The sequence below is a fragment of the Anomalospiza imberbis genome, chromosome 10 (assembly GCF_031753505.1).
Source record: "Anomalospiza imberbis isolate Cuckoo-Finch-1a 21T00152 chromosome 10, ASM3175350v1, whole genome shotgun sequence".
Classification (NCBI taxonomy): Eukaryota; Metazoa; Chordata; class Aves; order Passeriformes; family Viduidae; genus Anomalospiza; species Anomalospiza imberbis.
The window spans coordinates 12863064-12888770 of record NC_089690.1 but is presented as its reverse complement, the minus strand read 5'-3'; the positions used below and the strand labels follow the sequence as shown (position 1 = coordinate 12888770).

General features: G+C 42.1%; 2 protein-coding genes and 1 long non-coding RNA gene across 25 annotated transcripts in view; 1 reads left to right on the top strand and 2 right to left on the bottom strand.

The window, feature by feature from the left end:
- Positions 1 to 508: 508 nt before the first annotated feature.
- Positions 509 to 20421, bottom strand: MELTF (melanotransferrin). The gene is made up of 15 exons (XM_068200762.1): positions 19527 to 20421; positions 16921 to 17075; positions 13240 to 13339; positions 11692 to 11874; positions 11231 to 11387; positions 10305 to 10372; positions 9424 to 9611; positions 9064 to 9244; positions 7977 to 8128; positions 7479 to 7575; positions 6424 to 6618; positions 5123 to 5279; positions 2958 to 3025; positions 2674 to 2861; positions 509 to 1867 (listed from the first exon to the last, which is right to left on the bottom strand). Exons 1-15 carry the CDS (start codon positions 19570 to 19572, stop codon positions 1589 to 1591), a joined length of 2214 nt encoding a protein of 737 aa, XP_068056863.1. The 5' UTR covers positions 19573 to 20421; the 3' UTR covers positions 509 to 1588.
- Positions 17003 to 19330, top strand: LOC137479982 (uncharacterized). The gene is made up of 2 exons (XR_011002624.1): positions 17003 to 18839; positions 18878 to 19330. It is a non-coding gene; the product is annotated as an uncharacterized lncRNA (long non-coding RNA).
- Positions 20422 to 22382: 1961 nt separating the features above from the next.
- Positions 22383 to 25707, bottom strand: part of DLG1 (discs large MAGUK scaffold protein 1) — a 144900-nt gene continuing 141575 nt past the window's right edge. For all 23 annotated transcript variants that reach the window (XM_068200744.1, XM_068200728.1, XM_068200727.1 and 20 more), the window contains 2 exons: positions 25529 to 25620; positions 22383 to 24111 (listed from right to left, as the gene is read on the bottom strand). In XM_068200744.1, the coding sequence (XP_068056845.1) occupies positions 24005 to 24111; positions 25529 to 25620 (199 nt within the window). In that variant the 3' untranslated portion in view covers positions 22383 to 24004. The remainder of the gene's footprint in view (positions 24112 to 25528; positions 25621 to 25707) is intronic.

Below are 25707 nucleotides of genomic sequence, written 5' to 3'. Positions count from 1 at the left end.
CTCAGCCGCTCCTCACGGGACTTGTGCTCCAGACCGTTCTCTGGGTGCATCCCAGCATTTCTATGTCCTTCCTGAGCTGAAGGGCCCAGAACTGGACACAGCACTCACGGTGTGGCCTCACCAAAGCCAAATGCAGGGGACAATCACTGCCCTGATCCTTCTGGCCACACTATTCCTGATACAGGCCAGACAGGATGCCACTGGCCACCGGGGCACACGCCGGCTCCTGTTCAGCTGCTGTTTCATAACTGACCAAAAGCACAAGGAGAAGAAACACAGCGGGAGCCGCAGCTGGGCACAGCTCGCCCGCAGTCATGGGTTTGAGTGCTGGGCACGGCGTCACTGCTCCCTGCACAGACACACTCACCCCACCGGGCACAGCCGGGGAATGGGACCCGTCTGTGTCCCACTCCAGCCCCTGTTACTGGGAGCAATGGAACAGTAGGCAGTGAAAGGGAAAGGCAAATGTTCATGTTCCAAAAAAGCAGTAGTTTAGCTAGCAGGCTGGTTAAAGTGTGATTACTTTTCATGTTTATTTGCTATTTTCACTTATTTACGTGATTGCTATCTGGCTTTACAAGGTTTTTATTACACTAAATATCTGTTCATCCCAGGATCATAAGGTGGTCTCTACAGTCAGAAGGACAGTGCCTGCCAGCAGCACAGCAATATCTGTGGTTAGTGCAGCTATGGATAAAAATAAAACCTGAATACTACAGCCAGTAGAAATGGCTACTCAGAAGTGAAGTACTTTGTTTCACCTACAGCAAATACAAATTTCATGCACAAGGCATTGCCCCGTGTTAGAAGGACAGTCATGAAGTTCTTGATGAAGGCTGCATCAAACTGAAGATCACAGGACATCTCTGGCCAGCCATGAGAGCACTGGGTGTGGAAAGTCAGTAAGCTCAGCAGATGCTCATGGTTGGCTTTGTTCTTTTCTCTGTCAAAGGGTAATCCCCCGTCCAGTCTCTCTGGGCTTCTTTTTCATCCAGTGACTTTGGAAATTTCCCCTACTTTCTTCTGCTGGAAGGTATAAGACTTTGTCCATGGCAGAAGCTGGGCTGGTCTTTATTCACAGCCTGTCCATTCTCTGTGCATTTACCTCTGTGGCCAGCAGAGCGCAGGAGAAACAGAGTAGGATGGGTAAAGCAGGGATGTGGAGTATGAGCATAGCCAGCCAAGAGGCCACTAGAGAGAGAATTCACTACACAAGATTGTTCTGATATTGCCTTACAAAAAATTCTTCTATAGGTCAGAAACCCTGAATCCATCTAACAGTTCTTGGGAATCCTGGGTGGTTCAATATCAGCAACAATGGCAGAGATGCTCCAGTTTTAGACTGATCTTGTAAACCATATTGATACTGTATTGCTGGTTTCTGCCCCAAATTCCACCCCATCCACACAGACAGGGGCAGCTTCCAGCCCTACCCCACTCCCTGACGAGCAGATGCTGTTGGCACTTGCTCTGTAAAGAGGCAGGAAGAGGCATTCACACAGTAGCACAGCATGTTATCCAGACAGCAGCTTTTCTGAAGAGAAGGTGGCAGGGCAGAGGTGGCCTGGAAGTTCCCACTTGGACTGTGTTAGTCCAAGCCTTGTATCTGACATAAAACAAGCAGGGGAATGACAGTAGCCATGAGTAAGTACTGTGTTATCTTATTACCTGCCCCAGAGCACTGGGGTGTTTGCATCCCTTCAAGGGACTCAATATATTCACTCCCCAGCCATTCTGTGTATGTTCTCCTCTCTTTCACTGGCACAATCTCAACAGTAGAATCCTTAAAAATCAAGTCTTTGCCCTGAAAAGTTGAAGAATCAAACATTTTGAATCCATTTCCATTGCTGCTATTTCCAAAGTAGACCTGAAAATAAAGAAAAATTCTCAGCATTTTGCAAGATGAAGTGCCACGTTCCTGTCATACAACATGAAAGATGACAGGAATCGTTCTGCAGATGAAAAATTCGTACACAATTCCAGAATCTCTCTTACACATTTGCTTTTAGACGCTCCAGTAGATCAGATACAGAATTCTGCCACTGGCAATTACAAAAACAGCATTTGTGATTTTCTGTTTTTAGTTACTATCTGGAAAAAGAGCTGTAATTTAAAAAAAATTCTCTTGCCTCAATATTGTTATGCAATATAGAGTTTGGCTGCTCAGGAGTTACAGACATGACTGAAGCCTAGCACAGAGATATTGCTCAGTCTCGATTTTGAACTAATTAACTTCAGGATGGAGAAGAAAGAACCTCGCTGTGGCAGCCAGGCACACTCTGCCTGCATGGTTTACCATGTACATGGCTGCAGCATAAACAAACCCAGCAAAGTTCTACTGCATTCCAAGGAAAATTCCAGAATGGAGAAGCATTGGCACAACGCAGAAACGGGGGACAGCCATGGGAAAACACCTTAAGCTCCAGCAAAAATACTACTGCAACCGGTGGCTGGGCAAAAAGTTGAAATCCCTTGTGCACCAGGGTGGTTTTACTGGGTGAGTTACATGGGCTGTACTTTACCTTTTCTGTCACACTCCCAACAGGGCTGTGCACTGTGCACATTCTGCCAGTGCCATGAGGCAGGATATGGCAGCGTGGTCCTGTTGTCTTTATCCTTGGACTGTGTAAGACCATATGTAACTCCCCCCAAAAATAAATGGATTATTAGTACCTGGGCTCTGTCCAGCAGTCCATATAGAGCAAAAACATTGACATCTGGGTGAACCATAATGGCCTGAGCTGGCACCTGAGCCAGGTGACAATCGGCAAACTGGGTGACTTCAGCACGGGCACCATTTGGACACAGCAACTGGAAATCACTGGACTTCAACTTTTGGGCCCAACTAGCACTGTTTTTACCTGAAACAAAGAAACTGGTCATTGTCAAGCAATTAGTGCTTTAAAGCAAGAAAAAAAACCCTGAATTATAATATAGAGACATGTAAAAGTAAGTACCATCTGTGTTCTCAAACACTGTCGAGTGCTTCACAAAGGCCACATCCCCAGAATCCTCTACCAGGCACCTAAAGGAAGTCAAAGATATAAATGCTTTCAATTCAAATCATCTTTAGGTGAACCACATTTTTTTAATAACTCATAGGTTTAGAATGCAATTTTTTACAGGCTTTCCTGCAGGGAAACATACTGGACCCAAAGTTAGTAAGAAAAACCAGAGAAATTTAGCATTTTAGATGGAGAGAAAAGCAAAAAAAATAATCTGAATTACAAATTTCAAGAGTGGAATAGAGTAGAAAATTATTAAAAGCAGTGTGAAAAACAACAAGAAAGACCAATATTAGATGAATAAAGAAACAGAAGATCTATTATGTGATAGTCAGTGCAGTATTTGCAGCCCTTTACATTGGAGATCTCCAGTTAATCTAACTGCAATTTCCAAGGTTCCAGAACTAAGTTCAGTTTCTTCTAATTTTCTGAAGCAGAAATAACCCACCATGCCAAGGGACCCTGAAACCATCTCCTCTCCTATGTAGCTTATTCTATAAGTGTTTTCAAAGAGCATTTCCTAAAACAAAATAATGAAACCAATGAAACAGATGTACAGCTGTAACTGTGTATGGCTTATACAGTACAAAATATGAGAGAAAGTTATGACTGGTAACAGTTACCCAAAATACATATATTTCAATTGCACCTAGTTTAACATCAACAGTTCTAATCAAAGGTGGTAAGTCACAATGTGACTGATACTGTCACACAGAGAACAAGGACTCAGTGGGGCTATTCATTGCATTTCCCCATCAGAAAAAGCTTTCCTAACACATTTTTCAGTACTCTGTGCAGTTTACTTTGCCCCAGACAGTGGGATATACACAAACTGACTGGCCTCTCACACCTCTATCAAATTAGTCTGAAGACAGCCAGAGTTGAAGGAATCTGGAAATCTGAATTTTAAGTCTCTCTCAAACGCCTTCCATTAATTCATTTTTCTTTCAGAGGGGATCATGTAAGTGTCACAGATAGACCTACCCCTACCTTGTAGAAGACTGCAGTCCTCCATTTTTTCACCCAAATTCTACCCTTTTAAATACTTAAAACTTCCCACATCTCTCAATGAATTAAGCACCTTCTCCCTTAAAAACAAAAAAAGTGATCTTCATATAAAGTTTGACTGTATGGGCACTATTATCAAATGCACAATCTTAAGAATTATGAGCAAGGCTCCTGCAGCCTGTAACAGCATTTGTTGCTCATTCATCTCATGACTGGGAGCTGGCTCTGTTAATCCATGAAGTACAGCAGAGGATCTGGAGTGTGCCTGCAAGGCTTGTACCCAGCAAAGCATCTGGACTCAACTAAATAGATTTGCAAAAAGTAGTTATCAAAATCTAACACTTCATTATTTACCAGGCAGCTGCTGTTGAAGTCTCTTCCTTGAAGGGAAAAGGTGGCTTTCTACCAGCTGTTACATGCACCATTGTGCTCCTTCCATATCTAAGAATTTCACAGTCTTTGGGTATGGCCTCATCTGTACATGTACATTGTTGCACAAAGTACTTGTTCCATTTTATATTATTTCCCCCCTCTATTTTTAACATACTTTGTTTTGAAGAGGATTTGGTAATTGAACATTGGCCATAGCTGTTTGTGCTGTACAGAAATCTACCTTCAGCTACAGCCACCAGTGAATCAGAGTAGTGAAGATACACTCCAGGCTCCCTGTCACGAGCCTGTCACTCTCTGCAAGGACTTACAGCAGCCAGATCCTGGCTATTGTGTGTCTGCTTCCCTGCTAGAGCTCCCTGTGGATGACCTGCCCATCCAGAGCGGCAGACTCACTGTCCCACTAGATTAACACAAGACTGGAGGCCAGCTACAATCTAGTTGGTGCTCACAAGGGGGGTGCTCTGTGCAGACATACAGGTTGGGCTGTTGGCCACCTGGCTGTCTGCAAGGCAGCTGGCAAAGGCTGTGACATGAGCCAGTCTAATGCCTTATGCCAAACCTGCATTGGTGAGGACATCTGGGGACACACATCCCACCTCATTTATGGCACTTGCTGCAGCAACAATAACCTCTGTCTGCTGACTGGGATGGAAACCAGGCACTCCTTGCATTTTGGCAGGCTGACACACTGAGTCACAGCCGTGGGTACCAGTTACCTGAAGGCTCCGCTGTAGCTGTAATAGCGTTCTTGGCTACTTGCACTGCATTTGTTGTTTCCACTCTCATCTCCAATACACAGCTGACAGAGCTTTGCTGGGTAATTGTCCTGCTCAGCTGAGGGCACACAGCTAGCAGAGAAAAACTCACTCACAGCTGGGGGAAGACAAAACCAACATAGGGAGTGAAAAGTGTGGGCTCTTCACAAAAAAAGGCAGATACAACATCATGAAGTTATAACCAATGCAGGTTTCAATAGAACACTAGAAATACAAGTTACAGCTGCCTTACTGGAATTCACAATCTAGAACTTCTAAAATATTTTTAGAGCACTGTTTAGCTGACTATGTAATGAAACCAAAGAGGTTCCTAGGTGATAGATAAGAAGTAGGCAAGCAAAATTAGAATGTGGAGTTCCATGTTTACAGATCTTTTTTCTTCTTGTTCTACACTGTTTCATTACCTAATGCAATGAGAAAATAAATGCAATAAAATCCTGGACAGGGACAGAGGGATGTATCATCGATGCTCAGGATAATGGGGTGTGCTGGGGGAGCAGTCAGGGAAGTGAAGGTTCTCCTCTGACATCTGTGGCAAATTCTGAGCTCCCAGTGTTAAAAGGACATGGACAGAGCTGATACAGTGGAAGGACAGCAGGATGCTCAGAGGGCTGAAACACATCTTGCATTCACCAGGCTGAGGGCTGGACTTGGTCAGCCTGGAGATAAGACAACTAACAGTGCATTGTTATCTTAATCTACATAGTGGGTTTTTCAGGAAGACAGAGCCAGTACCTTCTCAGGGGTGCAGAGCAAAAGGATGAGAAGCAACTGACTAAAGTTATGAGAAGGAAAATTCTCATTAGATATAAGAAAAGAAATCCTTTGTACCAATGATAGTCAAGTAGTGGGTCGGGGTCCAGAGAGATTGTGTGTAATCTCTGTCCTAAGACTTAGTCAGAACCTGCCTGGACACAGCCCTGAGCAATATGAACTACCAGACCTTTTATAGAGTTCCTTGGAATAGGTGACCTCAAACTGTCCCTTCCAACCTAAATTAGCCAATTATTTTGTGATAAAGGAAAGGAATACTTTTGTGTTAGATGTAACCTTCTCAGACCCCTCCACTAGTCCACAATGGTGGCAAACTTAAAATTTCAAATCATTATATTAAAAGTACAATACTCTTTCACAAACAGATATGATTAATATAGAGCTATGAAATATCAAAAACACTTCCCTAATTTAAGTTTATCATTAGACTGTTACTATCTTTTTGATATGTATCACTGTTGTCTTACCTTGAGGAATATTACAGTCTCTGTTCTTAATAATCCCCCTCTTAATTAGTACACCAATGGGAATATTCCATCCAGCATTTCTCCCCAGTCCTGTGTGGCAGGACTTCTTCCCTCTCAGGTCACTGATGGTGAATGCATTGGATACATTTCGTTTCACTAACACCACAGCATAGTATGCATTGCTGCTGTCATTAGCTTGTAAAATAAAAAAAAAAAACACACAACACATTACAGCTTCCCTTATGCATTCCCACAGCTTAGTGATCATCTGTGGATCCATTACACTTATATGGTGGCAACTTCAATTGCACCAACGATCTGCTAGTCAGGCAGCATGGATGTACATGGAATTAAGACTCTTCACTTCTACTGCCTCACATTGCTGCATTCACCTCTGGTCTGTAAGCTGCTACTGCTGCACACCTGAGCTGAATAATCTACAGACAAGATGATGAAAGTGTTCTTGTTCCCACCAGCTCTTATAAATGCATCCCTCTGAAAAACAATGTTTAGGGTATAAGTAACTCAGCAAATCTGCTTCAAGAAGTTATTTTTATGTGAAAACTTCAAACCTGCATTAAAACTTCTGTGAGTTTTGCAGCAAATTTAAACTCTGCCTTAGTGACACTCTGGACACAAGCCCTCTTTTAATCAGTGACTCTGAAGCAGCCACACTGACAGGAAGAATTTGCTTCTAACTAGAACCTACTGTGCAATTTCTGTATTTTTGCTTATCTTAAAAATATTTTGACTTTGTGAATACTAATTTTTTCCACTGAAAATATTTTTTTTTCAGAATTCAAAAAACAAATGAAGAGGTACAACACTCAGAATTGCCCAAGACTCAACCTGGTCCTGCAGCAGGACAGATGAAAGTACCCTCACTGCAGAAGCTCATCTGATATCCTCCTCTATCCATGATGTGAGGGCAATAATTCTTATTTCCTTTGAAAACAGCTTTCCCAACAGGGCTGGGAACAAAGGACTGTGGTTTTAGTACTGTTTTCAAACAACCTCGAAAAAAAGTCAATATTTATGTTTCTGGATCTTCTTACCAGAGTAACTTTCTCCAGCAGCTGGTACAAGGCCATATGTCTTCCCAGCTGTGTAAATATCAGCTCCACCCAGAACTACAGCATCACTGTCCTTTTTCTGAAAAATAAATATACGATTTCTGTGAAAAAACGCAGCACATACTTTCCCTGCTACAATGATGACACCTTTATGGTCACACATGCGGCACCTTGAAGGGCAAAGCTTATAGCAAAAGAGCATCACAATGCTAAAGAAAACCTCCCAAATGTGCATAAAGCATCATCAGTGAAACAGGGACAGGAGATTTCACACACACAGGCTAGAAAAACAGTGCCCTCATCACAACCAAAGATCATCAGGGTTCAGGCTCATCCAGAGCATCTGAGCTACAGATCATCTCCTTCAAATCCAGTGCTCCTGCCTGTCACCAAAGTGAGTGCACATATCTAACCTCACCTACCCAGCAGAAAGCAGTTTCTGCTCATTTGGTTTATGGCACAAGGATTGTAGCAGCCTACCTGGATCAGCTCCATGCACTCTTCCTTTGTCTTGGCTGAAATACACTGAATTGCTGGCTTCAAATTCTTTTTTCTGAAGGCAACGGCCATTTCACCACATTTCCAAATCTCCTCAGTGGATACAACACACCAGTTCAGGCTTTCTGGCACCGCTGCACAAAATTGAAAAGCAAACGCAACATTCACTTTCTTTGCAATACACAACAAGGATTCACACTGCCCACTGTCACATGTGTCCCGTACATGTTACTGAAAATATTTGTGTCTGTGTTGCTCCCCATCCCTCCAGCTCAGACTTACACCTGACCAGAACCAGGGCACTCCCTGATGAGCAGTTATGTCCACACCGCAAACCTCTCCACAGCAAAGGAGTAACAGTTCCTACAATCACTGACCATTGGAGTGCAGCAAAAAGCCACCCTGAATACAAGCTTCCTCACATCTGACAGTCACAGAGCAATGCCCAAAAGAGAAAAATCAGGAAGGTGAGGGGCTTTGCCACAGCACAGATCACATCTGGGATGCCCAGTTGCCAGGATTTTTAAGCTTCTTCAGGCAAAGATTCTTGCAACTTTTTTTCTGACTTTTCCCAGAATGTGTATCACGTAATTTCTACTCTCTTCTGATAGTAGGAAAGACCATAATGCTTCAATAAAGAACAACTGAGGGTTTTCTTCAGCTTAGAGAGGAAACCCTCTGCTAGGAATCCATTCATCCATTTTTATAGACTACCTGGGGATTTGTGCAGCAGCACATTATTATTTCCCCTGTCAGCAGGTAAGAAATTAAGTACCAGGCAGCAGTAGCAGCTTACCAGATTAATGCCTCTCATACACCAAGAAAGGGTAGAAAATTACTAAAAATGCCATTTTATAATGAAGTTGGCCAATTTGCACAGGAAACTGTTCTGCAATGCAGCATTGTTTCTAGGTCAAAAAGTGACCTTTGCCCATGCTCAAAGATCAGACTGGCATCTTGCCATAACACTCCAAGAGTGAGAAGAAAATAAAGCAGAATCAAGCTGATCTATGTTATCAGCTATCTTTTTGCTTTTTTGGTTATAAAGAGGAATCTACAGACAACTTACTATTGGGGTTGCAGCTCAGAGCTTGCATGGCACGAAGATACTCATCACCCAGCCATTCCTGGTAATTCTGAGCTGTGATTGCAACAAGCTCTGTGGTGGCATCTCGGAACAGAAGATTTTGGGCACCGTAGACTGCTGAGTCAAACATCTGAAACTTGGCGCCCACCCCATTAAATCTTTGCTGTAATGTTAAAGAAAGAAGCACATGTCACACATTGCTCTGTGTGGGATGTGTGACATCCCATACACCTTCAAACCCCGCAGAGCCAAAGGTGCTCAGATATCCCATTTTCAGTCTGCTTAGACAGCTGGGAGAGCCCTTCTAAAACACAAAGGAGCAATGAAGAAACGGCCTCCTACTTGTCCCTGGTTTAGGAGCTGGAAGAGAACTGTCCCGTCTGTGTCAGGTCGCACAACCACGGCCCGCGCGGGGACTCGGGCCAGGTGGCAGCTTCTCCACTCTGTCACGTCAGCTCTCCTGCCATCGCGACACAGCAGCTGGAAGTCCCGGGAGCGCAGCCGCTGGGCCCAGGAAGAAAGGCTTCTCCCTGAAACCAGACAGGATGTGCTTAAGGAACAGGCATCAGGTGGGGCCGATGCTCCTGGCTCCAAGCCTGCTCTAAGCCTCACTTGCACATGTGGAGCAGAACACCCATCTCCTGAGCATCTCTGAACTATTCCACACTGCACAGCATAGCCTGTGCACCTTTGTGGTCCTGTAGTCCCATAACATTTGTGAGACTGCACTGAGCTGTACTGGGGTCTGCAGCAGTATCAAGAGCATCCCTAGTTTAGGGTCATGTACAACATTTTTTGGCTTTTTTTTCCCCCGGGTCAGACATATTAAAGCACTGTTATGCTCAAGGTAGTTTTCACATAGTGCCAGACAAGGCAGGTTAACTCTCTCCTAGTCTCCACTGAATCCCTTGGCAGGCTGGAGCAATTTAACAGTCCAGGTCTATATAAATAGAGGTTTCTGCTGTTGAAGGTCTCTTTCCAGAAGCAGCTTAAGATTCCACCTTTCACCTTATACTGAAACTATCAAGCATTTTTTAAAAAATCTCTATCGCCTGGTGCACACCTCAGAGGGCACATCTGTATTCAGATTTTATCTGTATTACAGCATTTTTTTGCTGATTCCTCAATTCAAAATACATCAAAGATTTGATATTATACTGTCATTACAAACACTGTATTTCAGACCTTGCAGCCATTATTCAACAAGCTTCAGGATTACTCACCATCTGTATATTCAGGCACTGTGCTGTGCTTCACAAAAGCGACCTCTCCAGCATTTTCAGCCAAACACCTAATAAATATAAATCCAACCACAAAGAGGCATTATAAAACCCCTGTGCTCTGGCCACTGCCAGCTGACAGCCCGAGGGCTCTGTGCTCCGTTCCATCAGCCACAGACACTGACCTATTTCCTTGTGCTGAGAGTTTTGCTCAAGGCAGAGACTAGACGCTGTTGGAGCATGAAGTAAACTATCATTGTCATCTGGTGAATATGAACAACATGTTCAGTGCTGCCTGGGACAAACACCATGACCTTCTTTGTCCAGGACAGTTCTGTGTCTCAGGCAGTCACACAGTCCTTTGGGGAATATGCAGGGAGGAGGAAGTGCTTCTCATAAGCAAATTCTGCCCTTGTTAACACTATGACTCGGGGACTGGGAGCTGCAACGCAGCACACAGATGGGAAGGAGGAAAATAAAGACTGGTTTGCAAAAATGGAGGGCAGAGCAACTCAGTAATTCAGAGCAGTTAGGTGGGATAACTGAAATAGCCAAGTAGGGCAGCAGTTCAGCTCTCAGGCTCCAAGGATCATCAGATTTCATTGGGAAAGATAAGTCAGTAAAGCTTGATGAAACACTCAGATTGTGTCAACAGCTGCTGGACCAAGCAAATAGCAGTGGGCTTTCCCTGCCCAGTATATGTGCTAAATATCCATTTGGTTTTAATATCCAGGTATTAATACCTGAAATAGTAGGTTAAGAATTACTTTTGATCAGTCAGATTAAAAGCATAGCTATCCTAACAAAACTATAGATTTTCTAAAAAGATCAACTGAAAGGTGTAGTTTCAACTTCTTGTCAGTGAGGCCTGAACATGATGACTATGGAGCGGGCACAACAATAAAAAAATTGACAGACATGATTTTTACCTGAAAGCCCCACTGTAGTCATAGTATTGCTCTTGGGAATTTCGTTCACATTTGTTCTGTCCTTCTGAGTCCCCTTTGCAGAGCTGACAGAGGGATTTGGGATAGTTCACACTATTTGCTCCAGGAACACAGCTTGCATTGAAATAGTCACTTACAGCTAAATGAAAAATTAGAATGAGGCATTTTTAGTAATGAATAAACAAGATCAATTTCATTTTAACACATCCACACAGTGCATCTCTAAAAAGATCCAGAAGACTCAAGTTATTTTCCTCTTAAAAGATAGTTTCCAAGTTTAAAACAACCAAACCCCTGCAGTCTTCATTAGACCTACATTATGATCCTACAAGGAGTATCAAAGTCAAAGAACAACAGCTGAGTCCCACATTTCTGTACACACACAGAGGGTCAAGACCATTGGGAGAGCACTGCCGAAGGGATCTTTGCCCTGTAACTCTTGCCTTTTGGAAGGTCACATCCCATTGCTGCCAGGTGCCCTGTGTCAGTGAGGTAGCCCACTGGCACATCCCAGCCCGCAGTCCTGTTGATGCCGGTGTGACAGGAGCGCGCTCCCTTCAAGCTCTTGATGGTGATGTTGGAGCTTCTCTTTACCACAGCCACAGCATAATAGGAAGTTCCAATCTCTGCAGCACAGGAAGAAAGAGAAACAACCTGAGTAGCCCCACGGCAGCATTACAGTGACATACACTGATTTTTGGACTCTTGTGCCTGCCCTACCCACAAGGAAGTCACAGTGTTCACGTCCTTACTGAGACCCTGCTGACTGTGAATCAATGTGCCCCATAACTTTTTCAATGTGAATTGTCTTAGTCCACAGGCAATCTGCTCTAACTTTGGAGGTCACTCTGCTTTGAAAGTGAGGTTCCTTTCAGAAAGAAGCTTTCTATGACTCTAAATATATCTGGATTGAATTGAAACCAATATAATTTGGTCCACAGTGGATCTTAATTTTGTTACAGCAGAGTCAACTGATGTCTCTGGAGCATCACAGCTGATTTCATTCTCTTTTTTTCACAGTTTAATATAACTCAGAGTCAAGAGCTGAGGATTTGAAATTATCATAAGGTCATTCAATCTGACTTTATTTAGATTAGGAATCATTATATTTCTTCCACTTTTTCTGACTTGAGCTCATAGCCTGACTAATGGAGATAGTCAGCCTCTGGGTCCTAGGCCCATTTGGTTTTGAGAAGCCAAAGTACAGGTCCCTCACCAGAGTCATGATATGTTTAACGGGGTGGGGGGCTGCTGCACATGATCCAAGATCCTGTGGCCTGACCCCAACAGCAACTTCTGAAGATGCCTTTGGCCAGGTAACACTAAGATCCAGCTACAAAACAAATCCAGCTCCATTTCACAATAGAGTGATGGGACACTACTGCCAGCAAACTGCTTCCAGAGCTCTCCCTTCCTTTGCATCTTAAAGTTATGGGGGGCATCATCCAGCTCTGAACTACACAAATGTGTTGATACTGAGCCCTTAGTCAGGATGACAAGTCACCACTAAATTATTGTCTCTGCCTTGAAAGGAACTCAAAGCTTAAGGTCACCCAGACAGGAGCAGAACCTAGTACTTCCTTTCTTCCAGCAGCTTATCATACATTAGTAAAAACAAAATCTAATTATTCTAATGTATAGGACTGAGAGATAAACCTAGTGATTTATACTTAGCAATTCATTAATCTATACAGTATGGAACAGAGAACACAAAAAGCAGAGAGACAGTAAAAAACAAACAAAAACCAACCCAACAAACTTATTACAGGAACAGCTACTCTGACCTAAATGCTTCAGGACAGACTTTGTCACAGCCCTGTGTCTCCTGTTTCCCCAAACAGTCTGTTACAGGCAGGGGCAACCAAGAGGGAAGCTGACCACTACCCACTGTTTAGAGTCTTCAAGAAGATTCCAAATAAAATGCAAACAGTAAATGCAAGCTTTTTCTTATGCATTTTAAGTAATCCAGAAGGTATTTAGTCAGAATATACCTTGATCATATACTTCCCCAACCACAGGTTTCAGACCATGCTCCCTTCCAGCCTGGAAAATCAAACGGCCATCCAGGGTCACTGCATCTGCCAAGTCATCCTGTGCAGACACAAGGGCAGAATACATGTTAAAGCCTAATTATCAGTAGTTATCAACAACCAGAGTACCCATGCATTTAGAAGAGGCCCTTAGTTAATATGCATGTGTGTTTTCTTTTTTCCAATTATTTTAAGGGCACACAAATTTCTGAACAACTCTTACCAAGAGAGATTTTAGACCTTCAAAACTGCCTTCCAGCAGAAGCAATGCAGAAACCAGCCCTGCACAATGATGGCTTCAACAGTCTGAATAGTTCAAAGGAACCTGAGAAATGGATGCTGCAGCTCTCTGCAAGATCTTAAAGCCCAGCAATTAGAAGTTTCATTCACCTCTGTAGCTTGTGCCCCAAAGCTTGAAGATTTAAATAAAATAAGTATGTGCACAGATAGCTCAAAATAATATTTTTTGGGGCTACAAAATCTGAATGCCAAAGTGTACTCCAAAGCACCCTTAGAGCCTAATGGCTTGTAGCTCAGCACAAGCCAGATATGCTTTTTGTGGGTGGGGTAGCAGGTGGCAATGAGTTCCTGAGAAAGAGAAAAGTATCTATAAAGACTGTTCAAACTGGGAGGATACAAATCGGAGGCTTCCACTTTCAGGAAGATGTCCAGCAACACCAGGTATTTTCTGTTGACTGTAACACCAAGCTTGCTGGGATCCTGCTACAGCTGCAGGATTGCTCTGGAGAGCACAGGATGGGGGCTCCCCCAGCAGCAGGGCCAGGAGAACTGCTGTAACACCCCTGGCAGCAGAATCAGCTCCCTCTGTGTCCTGAACCTATGGGAGCCAGGAGAGGGCATTTCACACCGAGACAAGGCACTGCCGAGAAAATAATCAGCAGTGGAACATTTTGCATTTCTAAGCTAATTCCCAGTTTCTTATCAGTTTGCTTAAACTCTGGTTTGGCCATGGAGGGGGTCATGTAGTTTCTCAATGCCTTGGGAGCTTGCAAAGCATGTTCAGGGCAGGGGTGGGACTGCCTAGCACACCACAGCAACTTCTCACAGGCTGAACCACATAAAGAGCTTGAAGATTTTTAGGGGATTGTGTGACAGCACAGGTAATATGTCGATGTTGACATCTAAACTAGATTTGAAGTTGCCATGTAATTTGAAATCTTTTACTTGTTTGGCTTGAAGAAGAAAAACGATTATATTCATTAATCAGTTGAAACAATAGATGTCCTGAGAGTTGCTTCTCATGAATGAGAACTGAACAAATCCAAGGGAACCTGAAGCAGACTTGGGTTTGGGAGATATTTGCATTTTAAAGAACAGACACAATCTTTCTGAATAACTAGATGTGACATTCCACTGGTGAGGGTCAGAACACAGCACAGTGTAGTAATCAAATACAATCTGTGGTTCAGGAAGGACACCTGACAGGAGAGGAGGTGGGGGTTAGAAGGCTCTTACCTTCAGGGAGAACAAAATGAGCTTCTAGAATTGGTGATGGACCAAAAGTAGAGCAGATAAAATGAAAAGGGCTGGCCACAGAAACCATGAGGTATGTTATATGGCCATATTTTCAGAGAAAACAGCACTTTTCTGACTGAAAAGCAGAATCTTTGAGCTCTGTTTAGACACAGAGTCTCTAATAAATAGCTTTAGTAAAAATAGCACAAGAAGACAAAAAAGGTCTATTGTTGTTTTTAACATGAGGTAGTTTTCAGGCTACAGATCTCTCCTTTAAATAACACACAATTATTGTTCAGGTGACATATGAACAGCAGCATGGGCATTTTTTTCAGCAAGCTTTTGCCAATAAATTTAGCAAGGGACTCACCTACAATTTTTTAGTAAGTATACATGTGATGGTAATTCTCTCTTGTTTATTTGTGTATGTCACAACATCTGAGAATTACCTACATAAGTGTTTTAAAGACCTGCTGAAAATCAGGCCTAGTCACATTCAATATTGTCAGATTCCCTAGTTAAATATTAGCGATTTCTTAATTTTTACACACCTTCAATCAAAAAGGGTTTTTCCTTTATCCATGTGCTAACACATACACAGGTCTAAGTCCAAGTTATGCAGTTACAAAACAGCATCTGCCTCTTCAGCCGCTGTGTCCTGCTCCCTTCTTGGCCTCAAGGATCAGAGTTCAGTGCAGATGCCAACTCAGGGATTCCACACAGTTCTACACAGAGTAGGCTGGCTTGAATATTTAGTAGATTATTAGCACAAGGGGAAAAAAGCAAAAAGGAGATCTAAAGGACAAAGTCCTGTCTGAAGACTTACAGTGAAAATTCATTTTATCAGAAAGCAACTTACTCCTGCTGTCTGCCTGCCTGCTATTTCGAATGGCTTGCAAATGCAATTCTGTGAGCTCTGTATTTCAGAAGCAGACACTCATCAGCCCTTTATATAGTCTGCTTTGCAGAATCTAATAGCTCCCTCTGTGCAATGCAATCAGCCAAGTGGTTTGGAGAAGATCTGACATTAGGATGCCCTGGCTATTCCCAAGGTGAGATCCACATCTGTATGGGTGTCTGCTCTCAGCATTCTTCAATAGAGCCTGACACCCTTGCTCAAGAACAGTAGCTATCAAGAGGCAATGAGGGAATCTTAGACAACCATTCTGCTTCACTGACAAAAATTACAAGATATCAGTTCTTGAAATCTGTTCCTTTTTTTCTAGCCACATAATCATCTGCCTCATCTCCCTTCAAACTATTCTTTCAGATCTCCTTTTCTTCCTCTGAACCTCTTGTCCCTGACAGGCTGCATCTCCATAAAAACCTGGTTCTCAGGCATATCTACAAAGAACATTCTTTATTAGCACAGCCAGCCAGCCAGCCTTCCCTTCCCCCACACTCTGCCAGTGATAACAACCATGATTACCTGCCTCCACACTTCTTCCAACATTCACTTTTTACCTCCTACCCCCTCCAAAGGAGGGAATTATTTTGCATACATAATTTTGCAAATTCACATGTTCACAGTCTTTAAAGCCTTCCCCAGAGGCACACTCTTTTTGGAAGCTGAGCACACTCTGGGCAGCTGAATTAATACAGCTTAATACAGAGGTTTGCCCTTTGCTCACCCCACTTGCTGCTCTGCCTTTCTCTTGTACTCAGTATTGGGAGATTTGATTTGATTACACTCAGCTCATCTGTTTATACAGCAATTTCCATAACAGGACCCTGAAATGGGAGTTTGGTCCAGAGTTTATCGAAATACAATCTGCTTAGAGGCTAAGCAGCACAGCTTTAACTACTGTCGGCATCTTGTAGCTCCATCCCTTCTTAAATATCTGCTAAATAAATCTGACACAATTCCCAAATCTAAGATTACTATTTGGGAGGAAATATTTAAGACCTTAGCTGTGTTCCTAATGATATGTGAGCAGCCAAACAGATGACACGGAGCCATTCTGACATTCAAGTCCATATGTATACTTCTGTGCCTTTCTTAAAAAAGATATGCCTTGATTTGTCAGAGCCATGAATGCCAGGAAGCAGAGGGTCAGCTGCCTGGAGAGCCACACACTCACCACACAACAGTGCACCTTGCCAGGGGATTATTATTAGGCACACGGAGAAATTAAACTAATGACACTGGTGCCACTCACAGCTCACCTTGATCATCTGGGTACAGTTAGCAGCTGACCCCCCTGCTGTACACTCCAGAGGGGGAAGGATGCCAGCCTCACTGAAGGCCTTGCTCATACCATTACACTTGGAAAGTTCTGGTTCAGACACCGTGCACCACCGGACACGCTCCAGGCTGAGAGCTGCAAACACAGCACCAAGAGAAAATATTACAAAACCCATCTGAGCTTCTGCAACAGAGCTTACCATTTAGAGACAAACTTTCGTTCTGCTTCTCCCTCCAAACAGAAAAAAAATCAGGGCTCACTTCACTGTGAGTCCTTAGAAGTGATTCCCACTTTCATTCCAATTAACATGAATAATGAAGTTTTTTTGGGCTGACCACAAGATCAGACTGAAATACTGAAATCCAATGGCATTTGTTTCTGACATAAGAAATGCAAGTACCGTGGAATAGGTCAGGGCATCCAGACTATTTTAAACACCTTGCACAATACACCATCTTAATCAAGTTAAAATCATGTGAAATTATTATTTAAAATTATACGCTACAAAATCAAAGAGACTATCCAAAGACAACTCTTGTCTTGAGTATTGCTAGTTAGTATTTGGAGTCCTGTACCAGCCCTTATTGGTCTGAATTAAAAAAGCAACCTTAGGTGCTCAAAAGCCTTGCCACTAGGCTTATTATGAAAACTAGAAAAGTAAACTTGGCCCTTCAAAACAGTCTTTCATAAGAGATCGTAACCACAGTCAGGAAAAGGGGAGGGCAGAGCCATGAATGACAAGACTCAAGTTGAGTAGTGGAGATTTCCATTAATTAGCAAAGAAAGGTGCCTTTCAGAGGCCCAAATGTCACCCCGCTAAGTGCCAAAGCTACAAACACTTGGTTGCTTTTGCAGGGAGAGGTCATCGTGCGCAGACAGTGCGGTGAGATGGAAACGCAGGCGTGGGACAAACAGGCACCTAAGCAGGGACACAACATTCCACTGCTTGTCTACAATTTCCATTTTTAAGCTGGAGTCTGCTGTAAACCATTTATCATGTGGTTTTCTAATACCTCTAAATGGCCCTCCACATCCCCCCCAGTGCCCTGCAGCTGAGATGCCACATGTGACTGTGCAAGTTAAAAATTACTGCGATAGTGCCTGATAGCGCTCCGTGCACATCCTCTGACTTGCTGGCTGCAGACTAAACAAGACTGTTGATGCCAAAAGATCCAATACTGAAACAGTGGGTTTGGCTTGCTGCTCCTCTGCGACACAGAGCCAACTCTACTGCTGTCAACAAATACTAAGTCAGGCTTGAAAAGCTTACAGGAAGTTTTCATGGCAGCATACGCCAGAAGAGGGAGAAACAACTGCCCACCTCTGAGCTGCAGGAATTCTGAGAACCAAGAGGGTTGGGAGAAAGCTACAACAGGTCATGGTAAAAATACACTTCACAAAAACTTAATGTTTGTACTACCTCATCTGCTGGGGTGACATTTTCACCATTAATTCCTTGGGAGTGGAAGAAAAATCCTGTTTTCCATTTTGAAGTTCTCTTTTTGTAAACATAAGCAAAGAGAAATTAAACTGGGCGCTCAGCCTCTCAGTGTGAATGTATACGAAGTGCTATTTTTCAGCCTCAGCATTCTGATTTTACATATAGACACAGAGGGGGTAAAGCATGACAGTATGAAAAAATCATTAGCCATTGGTCTTCTCCTCACTCATCAAAACCAAGTGTTTATTGGTCCCTTTCCAAATTGCTGAATTTTGTTGTTAGAAGAAAGTCAGATCTGGGCAATATCCTGGTTCCTTCCTTACAAGATAGCCAATCTGAAATGGGCTTAAGCACAGACAAGGACTGCAGTTAGCCTCTCTTCCTACTGCCAAGGAAAACCAGCTTAAAACATCAGGTCAGTGTCTGAACCCAAGCTTATTCTCAATTTTGGCCCTTCTGTATATTAGTAGATATATATATAGATATAGATATATAGATATATATAGCTTAAATTGGCAGAAGCTGGAAACTTCCATTTGAAATAGGCTCAGAGTCCTAACACACTATCACTGACAAACATCCCAATGACTCCTCAAAGTAATGCTACTACATTGTGTAACATCAAATGGCTATTTATACAGCTACTACTACAGTATCAAGGGCTTTCAACAGGAAAAAAATGAGAAAAAAAGAGAAAATAATTAACGAGGACCATTTGTTTTCTGAAGAACTGAAGAGTGCTTCACAAACAGCACCTACACCTCTGGTGAAACAAAAAGCACTCACCAATACAATTTGTGAGTGACATGAAAAAGCCAACATGTTGCACAGAGAATGAGAAGTGAAATAAAGCAATTATTTCTATTTTTACAAAGCAAGTGTCATAGAACTGCTCATTGTTGTGAAAAATAGACACCACTGAACCAGAAACTGATTCAGTGCTGGGAAATAGAACACTTGACACCAATGAGTCAAGATATATACATGGTGCTCAGTGCAGCCTTTTCTACTGCTTTTCTATTACTTCCTTCTGTTTATTTTCCTGGCTATATAAGATTGGCTCTGAAGTGGTTTCCAGTTTCCTTCTGCTCTCTCAATCACACAGAGTTCCCATGCCACAGCAAAAGCTTTTGGAGGACACTTACCAGCATGAAATAAGAGAAGATAGAAGACATTTCTGCAGCTCTTCATGGTGGAAGTTTTGGGATCTGTGATTTTTTCAGCCTTCAGAACTCCCAGAGATCAAGGCTCCTGCAAGAGTGCTCCCTCCAGCCTGGTCTTAGGTGAAAATCAGTTGTGTTCAATTGCAATTCAATGCACTCTGTTCAGCAACAAGCCCTGCTTACCTCGGCACGCGTCACCTCGTAAGGACAACAGGAAAAGAAAGCATGCCTCTCCTCACACTGCCTGTACACTTGGAAAAAACCATCAGACCTGGAAATTGCACCATATCTGAGGCACCAATGAGGTCGCTACTGCCTTGGCACCACCCACAGACTTCATTCAATAAATTGCTACACACCGGCTCACAGGGGTGGGGCAGGGCTGTGGAACCACATCCTCACTCTGAGATCTGTGTATTCCCTATACCTGGGGCTCAGGAAGCAGGAGGAGATTCAAGGTAAGCAGTTTATCTGGCAGAGTAGACAGTCACTTGATGCCACATTCTCAGCATTGTCACAAATTGCTTAAAGCCATCATCAAAACCCAGGCTCTTACAACAGCAAAGCCTGCACACTCTACGGATGGTACAGCACATGCTAAGTGCACATTTCCTGGAATTTAATAGCAATTACTATAAAACAGCTGAATTATTCTGACTTATTTTAAAGTTTAAGAGAAGGCCCAGGAAGGATTCTCTCCCAAAAAGAATCAAAACTGCTGACAGTAGCTCTGTTAAAAGCTGCTGTGAATTTTAGTGTAACCTTCACAGAACAACCCTCATTTGTGCTGCCCATTTATTAATTTCTTATTAGTCAATGAACTGCAGTTGCCTGTAACACTTTGTTTAGATAAAAGCTGCTCAGAAACAGAAGGGCTGTGTGATGTGAGTCCTCACATCCAGGGAGGGCATGAGCCATGCAGCTCTGTGCATCCCCCAACAGCCTGTACAGCCAGGAGAGTGGCAGGATGCCTCCAGCACTCATCAGCTACCTGACTGCAGTTTGGCAACTCTGACTAGCACCTGTAAAACAACAGCTGAGTCAATTAATTGCTATTTCAAGTTTAGAATTTCAAAAAAATAGAGAATGATCCCTCCAGACTTTCTTCCCAAACAAAACCTTATGGCTGAACTCTGATTCTTGGCTCCCTAGACCATCTGGAATTAATCACCCCTTAGTTGTCTCAAGTGTTAAAGAATAACCTGGTACCACTGGAGTATTTCCAAATGTTTTCCAGGACCCGTTGCTCAGATCCTTCCCATGCCCTTCCTACTGGCCAGATTAACATTTGAAGCCCTCTCTCCCTGATGTTTGCAGAAGGGTTTATATTCATATAGAGATGACAAGACCAACAGTCCTAGTACCAGTTGCTTAAGACTGCAAGGGCAGGATTAGTAAGACACGAATCTGGTACCAGAGCTCTCCTGTGGATCCTCTAAAGGAATGGTTCAGAAGGCAGAGGAGCAGCCTTTTTGTACAGGAGGTCTATTCCAAACACAGCCCCCTCTAAACAATCACACGAGCACAGTTTGTCAGAATTTAGATAATTTTTCTATTTCATTCTTAACTCTGAGTATCTGTGCTTTAAATTTCTTAACCTAGTTTTCAGCACAATACAGCAAAAATGCCAACAAGGAAATAATGTAACATACAATAATAATAGAAGGTAACAAATACTTCATCAAGCATGTGTCTGTATAGCAATTACAAATAGTTGGGTTATCAGGCAAGAAGAAAACCCACAACGCCTTCACTGGGCCAGCAAAAGAGTGGTAATACACCAGTGTGATGCCGTTTGGATTTTTTAATTACTCTAGTTGTTAAATTAGAGGCCTTTAGCAAAATACACATATTGTAAAACATAACTCTGAAATACAGAAAAGTGAACCCAAGAATCAAAAGATATATCAGCACCTGATGCTAGAAAAATGAGACCCAGAGAAACACTAAGTAATGAAACACTCTGACAATTACACAAGATAAGACAACAAGGAGCATCAGGGCTCTCAGAATCAACTTTTCTGCCAGTGTTCAAAGGTAACACTGGAAACAAATAAAACTAAAAATGCAAAGCAAATACTCCAGAGTCCTTTGGGATTTCTTGATCCAAGACTTGTTTTCACTCCCGCATGACAGCTGTGCAAGGTAACTGCTGCGGACTTCAGTCAGAGTGTTTGGTGACACCTGGCTACTACAGGACAAGTGCCTGGGGGCAAAGTTCAGTGACAGCTACTCAGACACTCCAACATATGAAAGAGCAATTCCTCACAGATCTAATCAGCTGAACAGGGCTCTTTCTGATGGGTTAAAAAAGGTAAAATGAAGGGTATACAATACAGCGATCTCAGATGTGTTTGCAGATTTGATAGATTCATATCCTTCTGGGTTTTTAGAGTTACTCTTTTAAGATGTCTCACAAGACACCTCAAACAATCAGTCACTTTCAAAGAGGGAGACACAACAGTACACTTCTAGCTGCCTTAAAAACGTAGGACATTATTTATCAAAAGCTGCATCAATCCAGTACACCATGCACTTTCATGGGCAGGAATTCTCAGAAAGGCAGCACACCCGATTTCCCAGATCTTGAAAACCAGAAACTCTTCTGGGGCATACACCAGCAGCTTTAACTCCCTGTAAGTTGCACTAGCATCCCATGTGACATCAGCAATAATTGTGGCCCAAGTTTAAACCTGCTTTTAATGCAGTAACTTCAGTAGCCCCAATGTGGCTGCCAGTGTTTCTCTAACATCTGATTTTTATTTACAGTCTCGGTCAATTATTCTAAAGTGCTATAACACCTGTATTTATCATAATTAAAAACACACTTGACAAATATATTGTACAATAAAGTTTATTAGCTGTTCTCCTCTTTCTAACAAATGGAATGGATAGTGTTGATAATTCTTTACAAACCAAAGCTGATTTGGTTGTGTGACTGCCCCATGACTGCCATAAGTACATCCCTCTAAAAAACAATCAGTTGCAAATAAGCAATGGCAGGTACCAAATAATATGGGAATTAGAGAATTTCATTATTGAAGGTTTTGGTACAACGTATTCATAACATTCAGCACAGAAGTTTGTGCATTGCAAATGGAAGATCTTGTGCCTGTGCAATCTGAGACAAACATGTACAGAAAAAAAAAATATTGTTGACTCTGAATTCTCCCTTTGGTTAAGACATGCATAATATAAAGGGGACAGGGGAAGACAAACACCCGGAATTGCGTAGAAAAGAGGAGAACTTGCATGTATTTTTTTCTTGTACTAATATTCCCTGGACTTCATGCCCAGCCATCACAGCCCATTTGATTTTTCCGTGATTAAGGAAGGTAAATTCTAATTTGTTTTTTTATTTTTATTCAAAACAAAAAGCTAGGAGTAGGTGGTAAAAGAAAAATATATATTTTATATATATATATTTATACGTGTGCGCAACTATGTAAAGAAAATAATTCCCATAGTTACAGAGTTTAGTTAAAGAAAGTTTAATATATATATATTTATTATAACAAAATAGGCAGTTATTGTGGGTAAAATATTCATTAAAATCTGACCCCTAAGAACACACACATTTTTAGGCTATGAATCATTCTCTCATTGCCCTAATGACCATCTCTGCAGCTGTTTTCTGAATTACTGCCAATGCAAATTTGGCATTCCTCTGAAAAATACAAGATTTCCTAGCACCTAAACATATTTTTATGCTCAAAAAGTGTGATGACCATTATCTATAAAGAATTTCTGTAACACACTATAAATAGCGTTTCATGAGGAAGATTAAAAACATTACACATCTTTGTCCCTAGCAATTTTATTGGCAAAAAATGAAAAAATAGATTTTAAGAATATCCGTATGAAATTATGAAAATGAATATCCCTTTAGGAGTAGTAATGGGACTTAATGAAAATGCTAACTCAGAATTTAAAAGTTTCTTTCTAACTGCCTGGAAAGAAAAAAAGATACCGTGACAGTAGGATTGAACTCAGAAAATAAAACCTGAAATTGATTGCCCTGACCAAACCATGCTATTAAAGTTAAGCGTGCAAAGTTACTCATAATTTACAACTTCCTTGAATACAACTTTTCTTTCAATTGTTATGAAATTTTAAAAGAATGTCTATAAAGCTTTTTTGAAAAATCTTTGAAAGTTATTTTCCCTTAAACATTAAGGAATTTTACCCAGCAATTCCCTCCCACCCCCACCCTAAACTAATAGCTGGTCAGGCCATTCCACTGTCATGTTCGAAAAATGGCAAACCAACAACACACAATAATACAAATTATTTAAACTAAGAGAGACACCAAATGTAAAGCATTATGGGAACTGCAGAATGTGATGGTTAGGGTATGAACCACGCTGGAAAGAACTAGAGGCAGGCTCCACTGGAAGGGCTTAAGAGTCGTCAGATGTAGTAGGTGATGTAGTTAGAAAATGAAAAATAAAAATCTGTTTTCATAATTTTTCCTTTGCTGGAACCCAGATGTAAGGACCAGACTGTTCCTCTATGATCTGTTTCACTTGGTTGTAGATTTCTTCCAGAGTGTCTCCCTGGACAATAGCTGCAAAACATAATGTGGCAATCAGCAATCATCCCTCCCGTTCCGTGCAGAAGCCAGGCTGCTCCACGCCAGGCTGCTCCTTCCGCTCAGAGAGGCAGGAGGATTTCTGACTGCTGAAGGAACAGACACCTGTGGACACTCCTGGTTTCAGTGCTGGACGGAAGCACAGTCTGGAGGACACACAAAGCACTTCCCTGGGGACAGGAACAACCCTTTCCTAGCCACACATTCCAATTTGCCAGAGTCAATTCGCATCCTCCAGCATTCTTTTTGGCCCAGCTTTCATTTGTGTTTCTAAAACAAAGCAAGACAGTGCAGGGCTGTGTCCTCACAGGCTGGTGAACTCCTCAGCTCTATCCTGAAGCTGCACAGCAAGGCAGGCTTGATCTCAAGATGTCTACCTAGCTCTACCTTTGCTTTTAGCTAAAAAAAGGAGGAACTCATGGAGTTTGTTGTCCAGACAACAGATTCAAGTTTTATAGACAAGAGGTTTCCTTATACAGTTAAAAGTGCAATCTATACTCGTTCCTGTTGTGTTGGTTGATATATTTTTGCCAAGGCTAGAAAATAACTAGAAATGAGCCAATATGGATGTGTTCTGACATATCAGAATAAAATATGGTCTGGTGAAAATGAAGATGAAGTTTGAGCTGTTCTTACCAACACCTCAGCCTGGAAGAGCAATCACTGTGAGAAAGCAACTTCTTTTTAATTAGTGTCACAATCTCAACATCAATAATCCAAGTTTAGCATGAAAGACAGTTTTGGAGGCAGGTCAGACTCACTCTTCTGTGCATTAATAGAGTAGTGCTGCTTCTGAGCTTTGCTTTTGTGCAAATTAGTTCCCTTTTATTCCTACCATTCCATTATTATGTCTTAAAAACCTTCTCCCCATCTGCAGCTCAATGCTGTACTGCCTGTGGGAGGAGGCTGCTCCATTGTTACAAGCCAAGTATAATGTTCTCAGCACAACAGTGCATGAGAAAGAATTAGAAATGTCTTTGTAAAGCAAATAGGCCAGAAGCTTCAGCATCTTCTCTCCAGCTAAGTTCAGCCACACCTCTTCCAAACCTCAGTAACCTCAAAGCTGAAGAAGGATGTGCTTTTCAGGTACTTCAGTGTAAAGTTTAAGTCTGTGGAAACAAAACCTGCTGATGAAGTTGGAAAATGGCAGAAAGCCTTAGCGTTTTTAAAACCTAAATTAAGCTCCCAGTAAATTTTTGTTTATTTTTTATATTAAATTCACTGATCAAAGGGAAAATCAATGTAGAGATACTAAGATGGCTCTATACCTCAAAGTAATCACAGATCATCTGAAAAACAAAGCTCACTATCTCAGTGGTTAGGCAAGTACTATTTTTACAGCAAGCCATAAAATTTCAACTCAGGCAAGTGAGCAGTCACAAGCAAAACACACCTGTGAAGTGTTCAGTAAATTCTTGCTCCAGTTTCATGGCCCTCTCAAACGTCTTCTTGGCTTGCTCTTCCGTTAAGCGTTTATTCATTTCCCTGAAAGTGCAAGTATTATACCTTTTTTAAACCCATATAAAATACTTGGAGTCTTTAAGGTTTTAAACTCTTGTTTGAATATTAATC

Excerpts from the sequence above, each read along its gene's own strand:
- MELTF (XM_068200762.1), bottom strand. The coding sequence starts at position 19,572 with ATGAAGAGCTGCAGAAATGTCTTCTATCTTCTCTTATTTCATGCTG. Across the intron at positions 13,340-16,920 it reads ACTGTACCCAGATGATCAAG|GATGACTTGGCAGATGCAGT; the intron begins GTGAGCTGTGAG and ends GTGTCTGCACAG. Across the intron at positions 2,862-2,957 it reads AGTGTTTGAGAACACAGATG|GTAAAAACAGTGCTAGTTGG; the intron begins GTACTTACTTTT and ends TCTTTGTTTCAG.